Raw genomic sequence first — 13,953 nt, forward strand, 5'->3', positions numbered from 1 at the left:
ATGTTATACTTACCTGCTCTGTGCAATGGTTTTGCACAGAGCAGCCCCAATCCTCCTCTTCGGGCTCCCCAGTTGGCGCTCTGGGCTCCGCCTCTTCTCCGTGTGCCACCACTGGAAGCTGCTTCTTATGGTAGAACATGTGATGGCTTTATCCCTGTCCCCACCCCCACATTACTGTGTCCAGTGAAGGAGGAGGGTTAGCAACGCTGCTACTTTTGGTCACAGTGCTGGATCGAGACAGGACTCCAGTAAGTATTTTGAGAGGTGGGGGGCTCAGAGAGGGTGAAGGGTTGTGGAATCTGGGTAGCTGCACATAAATGTTTTTTACCTTAATGCAGAAAATATATTAAGGTAAAAAATGCTTAGCCTATAAAACCACTTTAAGCAAACTAAATCACGTTTCTTGCTACATAATGTATGCTTTAGGCTACATTCACATACACTATATTGCCAAAAGTATTGGGACAACTGTCCAAATCATTGGATTCAGGTGTTCCAATCACCTCTATAGCCACAGGTATATAAAATCAAGCACCTAGGCATGCAGACTGCTTCTACAAACATTTGTGAAAGAATGGGTCGCTCTAAGGAGCTCAGTGAATTCAAGTGTGGTACCGTGATAGGTTGCCACCTGTACAATAAGTCCATCCGTGAAATTTCATTGCTGCTAAATATTCCACGGTCAACTGTTAGTGGTATTATAACAAAGTGGAAGCAACTGGGAACAAAAGCAACTCAGCTACGAAGTAGTAGGCCAGGTAATATGACAGAGCGGGCCATTGCATGCTGAAGTGCAACAGTGAGCAGAAGTCACCAACTGTCTGCAGAGTCAATAGCTAAAGACCTCCAAACTTCGTGTGGCCTTCAGATTATCACAACAGTGCGTAGAGAGCTTCACGGAATGGGTTTTCATGGCCGAGCAGCTGCATCCAAGCCTTATATCGCCAAGTGCAAAGCATAGAGTCGGATGCAGTGGTGTAAAGCACGCCACCACTGGACTCTAGAGCAGTGGAGACGTGTTCTTTGGAGTGACCAATCACGCTTCTCTATCTGGCAATCTGATGGACGTGTCTAGGTTTGGCAGTTGCCAGGAGAACGGTACTTGCCTAACTGCACTGTGCCAAGTGTAAAGTTTGGTGGAGGGGGGGATTATGGTGTGGGGTTATTTTTTAGGGGTTGGACTTGGCCCCATAATTCTAGTGAAGGGAACCCTTAAGGTGTCAGCATACCAAGACATTTTGGACAATTTCATGCTCCCAACTTTGTGAGAACAGCCCCTTCCGGAACATGACTCCGCACCAGTGCAAAAATCAAGGTCCATAAAGACATAGATGAGCGAGTTTGGGGTGGAGGAACTTGACTGGCCTGTACAGAATCCTGACCTCAACCTGACAGAACACCTTTTGGATGAATTAAGAGCAGAGACTGCGTGCCAGGCCTTCTTGTCCGACATCAGTGCCTGACCTCAAAAGTGTGCTTCTGGAAGAAAGGTCAAACATTCCCATAGACACGCTTCTAAACCATGTGGACAGCCTTCCCAGAAGAGCTGAAGCTATTATAGTTGCAAAGGGTGAGCCAAATCAATATTGAACCTTAAGGACTGAGACTGGGATGCTATTAAAGTTCATGTGCGTGTAAAGGCAGGCGTCCGAATATTATTGCCAATATAGTGTATATGCAGGTGTGGGGGTGCTTGTAAATTGCACGCACTACTGCACCTGTATACACCTGCACACAAAATGCACAGGGGTGTCATTAACTATTATTGTCACTCCAACCCACTGAAAAACGCAGTGTGGTTTCCTGCACAAAGAAATTGCATGGTGCAAAAGCACCATGCAATTTTCATGCAGATGCGTTTTAAAAAAAGGGACCAGTTCCCTGAACAAAGCAAATGAATGTGCTGCTGTGCCTGTGCACACGCGACATGCAGAGTCACACATATGTGAAAGGAGGCTTAGATATTATTAAAGTAGAGTTACAGGCAAGCGAATAAATACACCATTAAAATAAATATATGGCATTTGTGTTACCTGTTATTAAGATTTGCCCTTCTTTCCCCAAGTCTTGAAATTTACACAGCCCAGAAAGCCTGATAACCTTTTCTCTAATTCAGTTAAGCTAGCTAGGTCACCTCCCTGTATTCAGCCTGTTACTGGACAGCAAAAAAGCAGCAGACTCATGAGGTCATCTCTCTGTTCTTTCCTTCTGTCAGCATATTCTATGCCTGCACAAGTGCATGTAGGAAGTCAGAGTACCTCCTATTACTGCCCTCCCACTACTGATCTAAGTGCTCCTGTACAGGCTATTGGAAGAGGCTAAGTACATTATTTCATTAATATTTACACTAGCAGCATTTAAATTTGTTTTAAATATACATAACTACATTCACTAGCGTTTTAAACAGCTACCTGGAGTTCAGCTTCATGATCATATTTAAAAGAAATTGTACAATGTTGCAATCAAATCTCCCACTCGCTAGAAATTTAAAATTAAAGTGTTACCATTATTAACAGTTTCTTGATCAATCATTCCACCTTCTGAAAAATCTTCTAGATCATCCAGTTTTACTTTTTCCCAAGGAATATATGTGACTCCAAGATCAACATCCCAGAACTGCTTGTACTCTGTTTTCACACCTTTATTTAATGCCCAAGCGATCTAAATGAATCAATAACCAGACAAATAAAACAATTAGTTTACTGGAAAAAAAATAGGTTCACAACAGTATTGACGGCAGAATATACTATTGATTCTTGCTCTTAAGATTCATCTTTTGTGACCTCATGGGTTAAATTAACTTGAAACTAGTATTAACTTAAAACTTAAGAACCACTAAACTTTTCTGACGAAAGGATAAATAGGGAATCCGTATGTCTAATTGAAGCTGTGGTTTTAAGGTGACTCTAATGGCTCTGACTTCGTCCAGGCAATGCAAAAAGATTTCCTTTGGATGCTTTGGAGAAGGGCATAAGGATGGTAGGACTCATCAAGGTGAAAAACTGATACCACCATGGTAAGAAAGGATGGTCTTGGGCGTACGACAAACTTGTCTTTGTGAAGTACTGTATGAGGAATGGCTCTTTACAAGTAAGAGCCACCAACTCAAAGACATGTGTGACATGTGACAGTAACCAAAAGGGCTATTTTGCAGAAGAGGTCATCTGGGGGCATATCTATGATGGGTTCAAAGAATGGTTTCTGCAGACCAGAGAGAACCAAGTTGAGAGCCCAAGGAAGCACAGGTGCTGCAACAGGGGCTCAATGTGATCTTCACCATAAATAAAAGTTTCCACAAGGGAGAGGGAAGCCAGAGGCCAGTACCTGCCCTTTCAGAGTGCTTAAGTTCTGGTCCTAACCTAATTGTAGGAAGGCCAGAATGCAAGGCACAGAGTAATCTCTGCGTTCCAAGTGCCTGTGTCCACACCAGGCAACAAAGGACTTCCAGGTATGATAGCACACCTTCTCATAAGTGGCTTCAACAACCACGCCATTAATGCCAGACACTGAGAAGCAGGGCCTTGAGGTATCAGATCTGATGAGAAGAAAATGTCTGCTACAAGTCTGATTATGTCTGTGTACCAGATTCTTCTAAGCCAGCTCAGTGCAATGAGAAGCATCGTTTTCCTCTCTTGTTCTACTTTTTTTGAGCAGTTAAGGCACAATTCACACTGGAGGGAAAATGTAGATCAGCCTGAACTGAGAACAGGGAATTATCAAGGCATCTGTGGCAAGTGCTAGAAGATCCTTGGTCCAGCTATAAAAAAAACTAATTAGGCTAAGAGTGATTTCTCCATGTAGGAGAAGTAGTCCATCACCTTAGGGCACTAGCACAAAATATAGGACTCGTACGATGGGGTAGGACTATAGCGATGGCGCCCAGTGGACGTCTCCTCAAACGCTTCCCAGTGTCTTATCAACAGAAGTTATGAGCCTATAAATCAGGTTTTATGAATACTTTTTTTTTTAAGATCATGTTTACTGCTTTTTAAAATAAGCATATACAAATGCATCAATATTAAGGATCTCTTCCAGGTGCTTACAACAATCTTTTTGGCATAAAAATAGAGAATATGCAGCAGTTTTTTGGTATGGGAACCAACTGGGTGGTCTTCCACCAACCCAGACCCTGGGGCACTTAATATTTGGAAGACCTAAAGACAACTCAAGAAACTCACACACTTTGAATCTGGGCACACAATTACAAAGCATGCAAGAAGTCCGTCTCCTGCATAGGGGAGTTTCTCTAATCCCTAGGCTATACATGTGTTGGGGCATGTAGTTGGTTTGATGGAACAGTTTAAGTTGTAAGAGGATCTTTGGAGGAAATAACTTGATGCAATATGTTCCATAAACATCCTCCCAATCTTCTTCAGCGGGTTGGGGATCACCTCATACCATTTGGCTCTAGCTCTGAGGAGGGAAGATGTTGTTCATCGAATACTTTGCCTGAGACCTATATTATCTAGTTAAGATAGTTACATTGCAAAAATTTCAAGAAAGAACTGTTAATCATAACTAATGTTTGTATCTTAACGTCCTCAGACTTGTACAGAAAGTAAGAAATTAAAATTTTATGTAATTGTGCATAATAGCCAATGTGTAGGGGCCATGGAGTATTGTTAGTTTCCTTCTCTGGAATTATTGAAGAACTCATAGGCTAGGAAACATTGGTCTTTATATCACCAAGAGTTTAAATGTCTGCTGATAAGTTTCTGAATCATTCACTTCTCGATCAAGACTGCTGTCCAAACTGAACCTTTATGAATTAACTTGCAATTTTTGGGGTTTACGGTATCTATTTGAAGTAAAACACGTTAATGTAACACATAATAATTGTGTTGGCAAAACAAATGCCGTTCCCTGTCAAAAAAAAGTATTAAGCCTTACCGCAAACAGATGGTGTGAACGGGCCCTTATCAAATGGACTTTCAACTGCTGGGAGAGGAGCACAAGCTGCAGCTATGTGCCTAGGAAATAGATTCCTAAATAAACAAATATCCTGCAGCTTCATTTACTCACCACCTTGCAACATTTTAGAAAGCTGCACAAAAATGGGAAGTAAAAGCAAGACTCAACGGTTTTTGATGCCACCGATGGTTAACTGATGCAGTTGGGTAAGCATTTTAGAAACATTAAAGGATAAGTTCACCTTTGGGAAGAGGTTACATGTTCCACCTGTTTTTACAGTGGAACATGTAACATCTTCCCACTGCTGCAGCCTCTCCTCAATCCACCGCATTTAGTAGCATTGAGCCAGGGATCTTCTCCCCAAGCGTGCTGTCATAATTTAAAAAAAAAAAAAAAAAAAACCCTGGTTGGCTGGGGCTCATTTATTCACAGAATTCTGTGTATGAGAAAACTACAACTACTGACAGCATTTGTGGTTGACAGCTTGCAGTTCTTAATGAACTACCAGGATATTGGTGAGCAATCTAGGTAGTTTCATGGATAATTCCTGTCACTGTCTAACTGCCTGCCTGTACAAGGCACAAGCAGTCGGCTACCTTGACAGTCTGCAGGAGCCTTGCATTGCTTTAGAAGCTGCTAATAAAAAAAATAACAATTGCACATTTTTTTACCTGCAAAAAGATGAGCATTTATTTTTTTTAAAGGTGAACTTAACATTTAAGCTGCAGCTGACTAGATTTAGAGATTTAGTTTTTTTTCCAAGGGCTATAAATACAATTAGTGTAAATATTAAATCTAGTCTGCAACATCTGTTTACACAGATTTTGTGCAGTAGCGAAAGTTGGAAGTACATTTTAATGCTTTTTTTTTTGGATGTTTATATTTATTATTTTTGGAATGATTATTTATTTTGTGTGTTGTTATATTGTTTATATATGTGTAAAGCATTCTTCTAAGTGTGGCAATTAAACTTTTCTATATTCAGATTGTTTTTTACAATGACAATAAAGGCCCTCTACTGTATTCTAATGACGTTTAGCAAAAGAATACCTTGATGACTTTCGATCCGATCTTACACGAGCCGGCACTAAGCTTCTGAAGAGCTCTGAATGCATCTTGTCTGTGAACCATACAAACATAGGCACAGCCTCGAGGTGGAATCATCTGTGAACAGTTCAGAGTACAGAATATTTTATTATGCATTTCTAGTAAATTTGAATATATTAGCAAGAGACACACATTGGCTGAACCCTTTGCAAGTCACCTTGATATGCCACAATGTAGAACAGAATTATACTACCTCATTTTTGTATTGAGCCCAAATATTAAAGTACCACTTTCTGCACACTATACCTGCCAGACTGTCAATGACTTCTAAAATATGTTTCTTAAAGTTGAACTAAATGCAATTTTTTGCCAACAATTGGAAAGTGTTTACTTACATTAATAGATTCAATCTGTCCGAATTCTTCAAACACATTAGTCAAATCTTGCTGTGTTGCCTTTTTGTCAACCTGTCCAACCCAGAGTGTAGTACTGCACACTGAGAATGTTCAAAATCACGTATTAAAAAAATTGTTTTACAATTTAAATTGGCATGCAACTACATTTGCGATTTGCAGAATATTTTACAATGTCACTACATCTAAAAAATTGTATGCATACCACTTAGTGTTTTGGAGCGAATAGGAGGCAGACCCTTTTTCTGTCGCTCTTTTTCTCGTTCTCGGGCTCTTCTTTCACTTGAATATGAGCGTGAGGTCTTTCGCTTTCTTTCTCTTGACTTTGACCGAGAACGTTTTCTATGCTTGCGTTTCCTTGATCCAGATCGAGATCTTGAACGTCTTTTCCTGGGTGATCTTTTTGGAGTAAAAATGGAAACAAAGGTTTTTATTACTACCATTAGTCAAAGACACTGGGTTATATGCAGCCACCTGCATGTGACTTGACACTGGCAAACAGTACTTTGGATAGCTCATAAAATCCCTCCTGATTCCAGCTATCTCCAGTTTCGCTGTTTGCCCGAAATAGAAACAGAATCGGATGCTGAGACCAATGTTAGAACCGATTGTTGCTGTGGTGAAAAGAACACATCATCACTCTGAGGCTGAATGTTGTGCAGGCCTTCGGCAGAGCAAATGTTTGCCAGTGATTTTGCATTGGCCCCCTTTCCATTGGTTTCCATTATAGCTACAAGTGAGAGCACACACGGAATAGGGTGCGAATTCTTGCAGCAAAAGAGTGGTGGAAGCGCCCGAATACCTTGTAAGGGCTCTTGCCCTCCAGAAGATTTACCCCCATTCCTGACCAGGCCATTATTTGCTATTCGGTGATGTGCTAGTTCAACTGGTAACTGTGCAGTCATGCAACGCTGTACCCAAACAAAATTGATATCCTTTTTTTCCACAAAAATAGAGCTTTCTTTTGGCGGTATTTGATCACCACTGGGTTTTTAATTTTTTGAGCTATAAACAAAAAAAGACCAAAAATGTTGAAAAAAAACGTTATTTTCTAATTTCAGTTATAAAAATATCCAATAAATTTTGTCATAAATTTAGAGCAAAATGTATTTTGATACATGTCTTTGGTAAAAAAAAAAAAAAAAAAAAATCCCAATAGGTGTATATTAAATTGGTTTGTGTGAAAGCTATAGCGCTTACAAACTATGGAATAGATACTGGAATTTACATAGCTTTTACTTTCTGACTGCCCATCAGTCCTCATGCACACTGAATGTTTTTACAGCTGCTGTTTTTGGCTTTTGACGTTTTGAAACCCACTAGTTCTGTTTTTTTTCCCTGCCAAAAAACGTTGATTACAGTCTATGTGTGCATGACACATAGGATAGCATGCTGGGGAGTTTACTGGCTGTAGAAAAAAAACCCGTCAAAAGCCAAAAACAGCAGCTGTAAAAACATAAATATCAAGTACAAATTTTTTTACACAGTCCCTCCATTTTCAGGGGCTCAAATGTAATTGGACAAATGAATATAACCATAAATAAAAATGTTCATTTTTAATAATTTTGAGAATCCTTTACTGGCAATGACTGCCTGAAGTCTGGAACCCATGGACATTACCAAAGACTGGGTTTCCTCCTTTCTGATGCCAGGCTCTAACTGCAGCTGTCTTCAGTTGTCCTTTGTTTGTGGGTCTTTCTGCCTTTAGTTTTGCCTTCAGCAAGTGAAATGCATGCTCAATAGGGTTGGGATCAGGTGATTGACTCGGTCATTGCAGAATATTACACTTTTTTTCCTTCAAAAGCTCCTGGGTTGCTTTTGCAGTGTGTTTTGGATCATAGTCCATCTGTACTGTAAAGCACCATCCAATCAACTTTGCTGCATTTGGCTGAATCTGGGCTGACAGTATATCTCTAAACACTGCAGAATTCATCCGGCTGCTTCTGTATTCTGTCACATCATCAATAAACACCAATGACCCAGTGCCACTGGAAGTCATGCATGCCCATTCCATCACACTGCCTCCACCATGTTTTACAGATGACGTTGTGTGCTTTGGATCATGAGCTGTTCCAAGCCTTCTCCACACTTTTTTCTTCCAGTCATTCTGGTATAGATTAATCTTAGTTTCATCTGTCCAAAGAATGCTTTTCCAGAACTGGTCTGGCTTTTTTAGATGTTTTTATAGCAACGTCTAATCTGGCTTTTCTATTCTTCAGGCTTATGAATGGTTTGCACTTTGTGGTGAACCCTCTGTATTTGCTCTCGTGAAGTCTTCTCTTGATCATAGACTTTGACAATAATGCACCCACCTCCTGGAGAGTGTCCTTCCCTTGTCTGGATGTTATGAATGGGTTTTTCTTTACCACAGAGAGGATTCTGCGATCATCTACCACTGTTGTCTTCCGTGGACGTCCATGCCTTTTTATGTTGCTGAGATCACCAGTGCGTTCTTCTTTCCTTAGAATATACCAAACTGTTGATTTGGCCACTCCTAATGTTGCTGCTATCTCTCTGATGGATTTTGTTTTTGAAGCCTTACAATGGCCTGTTTCACTTGCATGGACAGCTCCTTTGAAAGCATGATGTAGGTTCACAGCAATAGATTCCAAATGCAAATACCACACTTAGAATCAACTCCAGACCTTTTACCTGCTTAACTGATGAAGAAATAACGAAGGAGTAGCCCACACCTGGCCATGAATCTGCTTTTGATTCAATTGTCCAATTACTTTTAGTCCCTTGAAAAAGGGGGGATAGCTACTCTTAAGAGCTGCAATTCATAAACCTTCCTCCAATTTGGATGTACATACCCTCAACTTAAACCTGAGAGTGTGCACTTTCAGTCCATATCAATTATATAACTATAGCGTGAATATGTTTTGGTAAATACCTGAAAAAAACTAAAATTGTGCCTGTGTCCAAATATAAATGGACCTAACTGTATAACAACTCAAAGTCCAACGATGTACCAGTACATCGCCAGTCCTTGTTGGGCATATATGTTATGTTTTTTTTTTTTTTTTTTTGTTATGCAGCCTATGGGCTGAATGAAAAAAAGAGAAGAAATCTCTGCCAGAAAAAGTGTGTGGTATGCCCACCATTAGAATATACGAACATGCCAGAAGCACGGATCACGTGTGCGTGTGAGTGTGTGTGCGTGTGTATACACACACATACACACGTAGTTTTGCGCAGGGAGTTTTCCCCCGTAGCAGTTAAACTGCATATGGCAGAGGGAAACTGGTTAAAATATGCGAACAGTGGTGTGATGTAACACCTGGTCATCTACCTGGGACTAAGCTCTGAGTGGCTGAATTTTAACACCAAGTTTGAATACATTCCAAACACAGCCCTGTTTTTTTTTCATAAGTGAGTTTCTCCATGAAGGAGAAAAGGTCCATCACTCTTAGACACTAGCGCAAAACTGAGGACTTATGGGGTGGAGTACTTTTATAGGAATGACGCCCAGGGAAAGTGTGTTTTAACCGCTTAAAGACCATCCAATAGTAGATTTACTGCTACAGGGCGGCACCTGTGCGCAGGATCACGTATATATATGTGAGTATACATTTCCTGGTAGGGGCGTGGAAGCCCTACCAGCGCCACCGATCACGGCCCCGGGTCTCAATCACCAGGTCCCAGCCGGTGATTATTATTATTATACAGGATTTACACAGCGCCAACAGTGTGCGCAGCGCTTTACAAAATTAAGGTAGACATTACAGTTACAATACAATTTGGTACAAGAGGAAACAGAGGGCCCTGCTCATTAGAGCTTACAATCTAGGATTACCCGCCGATTCCCGGTAATTACCAGCAATCACCGACAGGGAGGAGGGCTGCATTGTTTACCAACAGCCCTCCTCCGTGTCAGTTTGGGCATACTGCTCTAAATAGCTGAGCAGAGCCATCCAAACCAGTGTGCTTAAAGTGAAGCACACATCCCCCCGTCCGCCCCCTAGTAAAACACTCCCATCACAGTTAACCCTTTGATTGCCCCTCATGTTAACTCATTCCTGCCCAGTGTCATTAGTACAGTGTCAGTGCTTTTTTTATTTTTTTAGCTCTGATCATAGTATTGGTGTCACTGAGGATGTCAGTGTCTCGGTAGAAGCCACAGAATGTATTCTGGGGAGTAAGAATATACCCATGGCTTGTGTAAGAAATATATAATTTAAATGACAACTTTGTGTATAAAAAAAAATAAAAAATTTTTTTTGTCATTTTCCAAAAACTTGTGGAAAAAAATAAATCTTCCATGGACTCAATATGCCTCTCAGCAGATAGCTTAGGGTGTCTACTTTCCGAAAAGGAGTCATTTCGGGGTGTTTGTACTGTCCTGGTATTTTAGCACCTCAAGAAATGTGATGAGCAGTCAGAAAGTAAAAGCTGTGTAAATTCCATTATCTATACCATAGTTTGTTGATGCTATAACTTTCACACAAAGCAATCAATATACACTTTTTGGGATTTCTTTAACCAAAAACATGTAGCAGAGTACATTTTGGCCTAAATTTATGACAACAATTTAGTTTTTTTTTCCCCGAAACCTTTTTGTTTATAGCGCCAAAAATAAAAAGTGCACAGGTGATCAAATACCACCAAAAGAAAGTTCTATTTGTGTGAAATAAAGGACGTAAATTTCATTTATGTACCATATTGCATGACCGCACAATTGTCAGTTAAACTAGTGCAGCGCTGTAAAGCAAAAAAATGGCGTAAATTGCAGTATCTATACCATAGTTTGTAAATGCTATAACTTTCACACAAAGCAATCAATATACACTTATTGGGGTTATTTTTTACCAAAAATGTAGCAGAATACATTTTGGCCTAAATTTATAACTATCTTTGAGTTTACTATATATTTTTTATAGCCGAAAGTAAAAAATAGTTTTTCTTCAAAATTTTCGGTCTTTTTTTGCTTAGCGCGAAAAATAAAAAGAGCACAGGTGATCAAATACCACCAAAAGAGAGCTCTATTTGTGTGAAAAAAAAGACGTAAATTTTGTTTGGGTACAGCATTGCATGACTGCGCAATTATCACTTGGATTAGTGCCTACTGCTTTCATTACAAGCTCTCATTTTAATTTAAGACTCAATTCATCCAAACACTTTGATTTCTATGGTGCAATGATGTAAAGTATGAAACCTTGATCGTGATTTGGAGCGAGCCCTTGGCTTTTCATCTTTTACAATCTTCTTTTCTTCCTTTTCAAACATCTCCTCAGTTACATCTTGTATTTCTTCAATATCCATATCCTTAAAAGAGACAATTCAATATATATTTATACACATAATGTTGATACATTTTAGTCCCTTGACTAGTACTCAGTGCAATAAGAAACTGGACATTATTACCAAACACGACATTAAAGTAGAACTACAGGCAATTTTGCTTTTTGGATAGCGCAAGGGAGGGTTATAAACCACTGTCAGATTTTTTTTTTTTTTACCATCCTTGTCCCATTGCAGAGATTTCCCTTCACTTCTTGTTCCATAGCCAAACAGGAAGTGAGAGGAAATCCTTAGGGGACCCCCAGGTCACCATAACTAGTGTCCACATTGGAAGATTTCTCCTCTTATTCCTTTTCTGGGGACAACCTAAAATTTGGGATTTTCTTTCACTTTCAATGATAATGGTAACCAGGACAAATAGAGAGGTTGAATCTCTTTAATGGGGGCACAAACAGCAATAATAACTGACAGGTGCTCTAATCCCTCTGCACTCTATCCAAAACTAGCTAACCTTTAGTTATACTTGAAAGGCTAAGTTCACCTGTATAAAAAAAAATACAATTCACATATTTTTGCAGGGCAAAAATGTGCTTTTATAATTTATTTTTACATAGGAACCTGAAATACATTGCCCCACAATCAAGTGTATTGTGGGTGCAATGCCGGGCTCCTGCAAGTTCTTCCTCCAGATCCATGCCTGTATCTTTTTATGGGCTTTTAGTCCAAGAGCTCGAGGAACTGTCAATGGGCTATAAGTATGGTGATCGCTGCGCTTGTTTTTTGTCCATCTGCCGTGGTGGCAGACGGGAACTAAGTCTGCCTGCCGCTGTCACAAGCAAGACTTGTTCCATCACAGATACCTGTGAGTGATGCAGCTGTGTGGGGCCCTGCCAATTTCCAATTTGACAGCTGTTGGCACACTGTTATGAGAGGGCCGCTTTGGGTGTGAATGAGCATAGAACATGTTGATGAAGGATTAGTTAGCCTTTGATCTGTGTAATCTACCATACTACACCAATTAAAATACTTAATTTATGTTTTGCTATCTGATGCAAATAAATATAATCATAAATAACATATATGTAATTTATTTGCTTGCCAGTATATATATTAAAGATGGTGAACTATCTAAAATGTTGTGAATCACAGAATCAGCAGCTTCTTAACATACACATACTATTACGGAAAACTCACAAAGCACTGCATTTAAAGCAGTATTTAACCCAAAAGAAAACATTTACTACATATCAGCTTACCAGATGTGATGACTGCATTTTCTTTTTTTAGTCTTTCTTTTATTTTCACCTGGTGATCTAGCTAGTAAGTCTTATGTTTTTCAACAGAACAAGCTGTTCTGCAGATGTAGCAATTAGGGTGTTAAGACAAACAATTCAACATAGATGGGGGCGCTTACGATTAGGTTTATTTATTTATATAAAACCTCTATCCCAAAAGGAAAATAACTGTTGCTGTAACTGCTTGTGTAACTGCACTGAGCTTAAAAAGCTGGCTTCAATTTTTTTTATGTATCTTAATCTGCTAGTGCATCTAAAGCTGGCCATACCCATGTAGATTTTTGGAAGAGAATATTCGTATGAAAATGCTTTGAACATTCAGTGAATGAATAAATGTCGTTCGAAAATTGTCTTTTTGCTTTTAACATTTGAGTTTAAGGCTTCATGCACATGGGGCGTTTTAATAACGCTGGTAACATTAGCTTTGTAAAGTCACATTAAAAATTTGAGTTTTTCAGTGGTTTTTAGCATTTTTGCATTAGCATTTAGCCACATTTTTTGTAGGGTTTTTTTTACTAAAAAAAAAAGTCCAAAAATGCTGGTTTGCCGCGATTTCCCACGTTTTTCAGCGTTAGAGCATTTTTACAGCTAAAAAACTCCTCTAGAAACTCACTAGTTCTGGGTTTTTTTCCAACCAAAAAACACTGATTACAGTCTGTGTGCGCATGGACACATAGGATAACATGCTGGGGAGTTTACTGGCTGTAGAAAAAAACCTCAAAAGCCAAAAACAGCAGCTGTAAAAACATCCAGTGTGCATGAGGATTAAAATGAATGTAATTTCTGAAAGATAACCACATATACTGGCCAAACATTCGTTTGATCGAGAAAAGTTTTCCTTCCTGCCCCTTCGAATTTTCCCGTCACTACTGTCAAAAACAAACATTGATCTGACCCCACTAACAATTAGAAAATCAAAGGGATATTCTTGAAACAAAAATTCTCAAACGAAAATCTACATGTGTATGGCCAGCTTAACACTCTCCTCCCTCAGAATGACAATGCTGCTGTCCAAAGGTATTTCTGCTGCTCCTTCATCCAGAGTG

General features: G+C 39.6%; 1 protein-coding gene across 9 annotated transcripts in view; it reads right to left on the minus strand.

The window, feature by feature from the left end:
* The window catches only part of SCAF8 (SR-related CTD associated factor 8), a 331,677-nt gene that overhangs the window by 213,395 nt on the left and 104,329 nt on the right, over positions 1 to 13,953 (minus strand). For all 9 annotated transcript variants that reach the window (XR_016311644.1, XR_016311647.1, XR_016311646.1 and 6 more), the window contains 5 exons: positions 11,527 to 11,636; positions 6,577 to 6,770; positions 6,354 to 6,454; positions 5,962 to 6,075; positions 2,505 to 2,661 (listed from right to left, as the gene is read on the minus strand). Coding sequence is in view for 3 of the 9 variants with exons in the window: in XM_089669768.1 (XP_089525894.1) it covers positions 2,505 to 2,661; positions 5,962 to 6,075; positions 6,354 to 6,454; positions 6,577 to 6,770; positions 11,527 to 11,636 (676 nt within the window). In the remaining 6 variants the exon portion in view is untranslated. The remainder of the gene's footprint in view (positions 1 to 2,504; positions 2,662 to 5,961; positions 6,076 to 6,353; positions 6,455 to 6,576; positions 6,771 to 11,526; positions 11,637 to 13,953) is intronic.

This window comes from Staurois parvus, unplaced genomic scaffold (genome assembly GCF_062004578.1).
Source record: "Staurois parvus isolate SC_StPar_1 unplaced genomic scaffold, SC_StPar_1.0 ptg000081l, whole genome shotgun sequence".
NCBI classification, from domain to species: Eukaryota; Metazoa; Chordata; class Amphibia; order Anura; family Ranidae; genus Staurois; species Staurois parvus.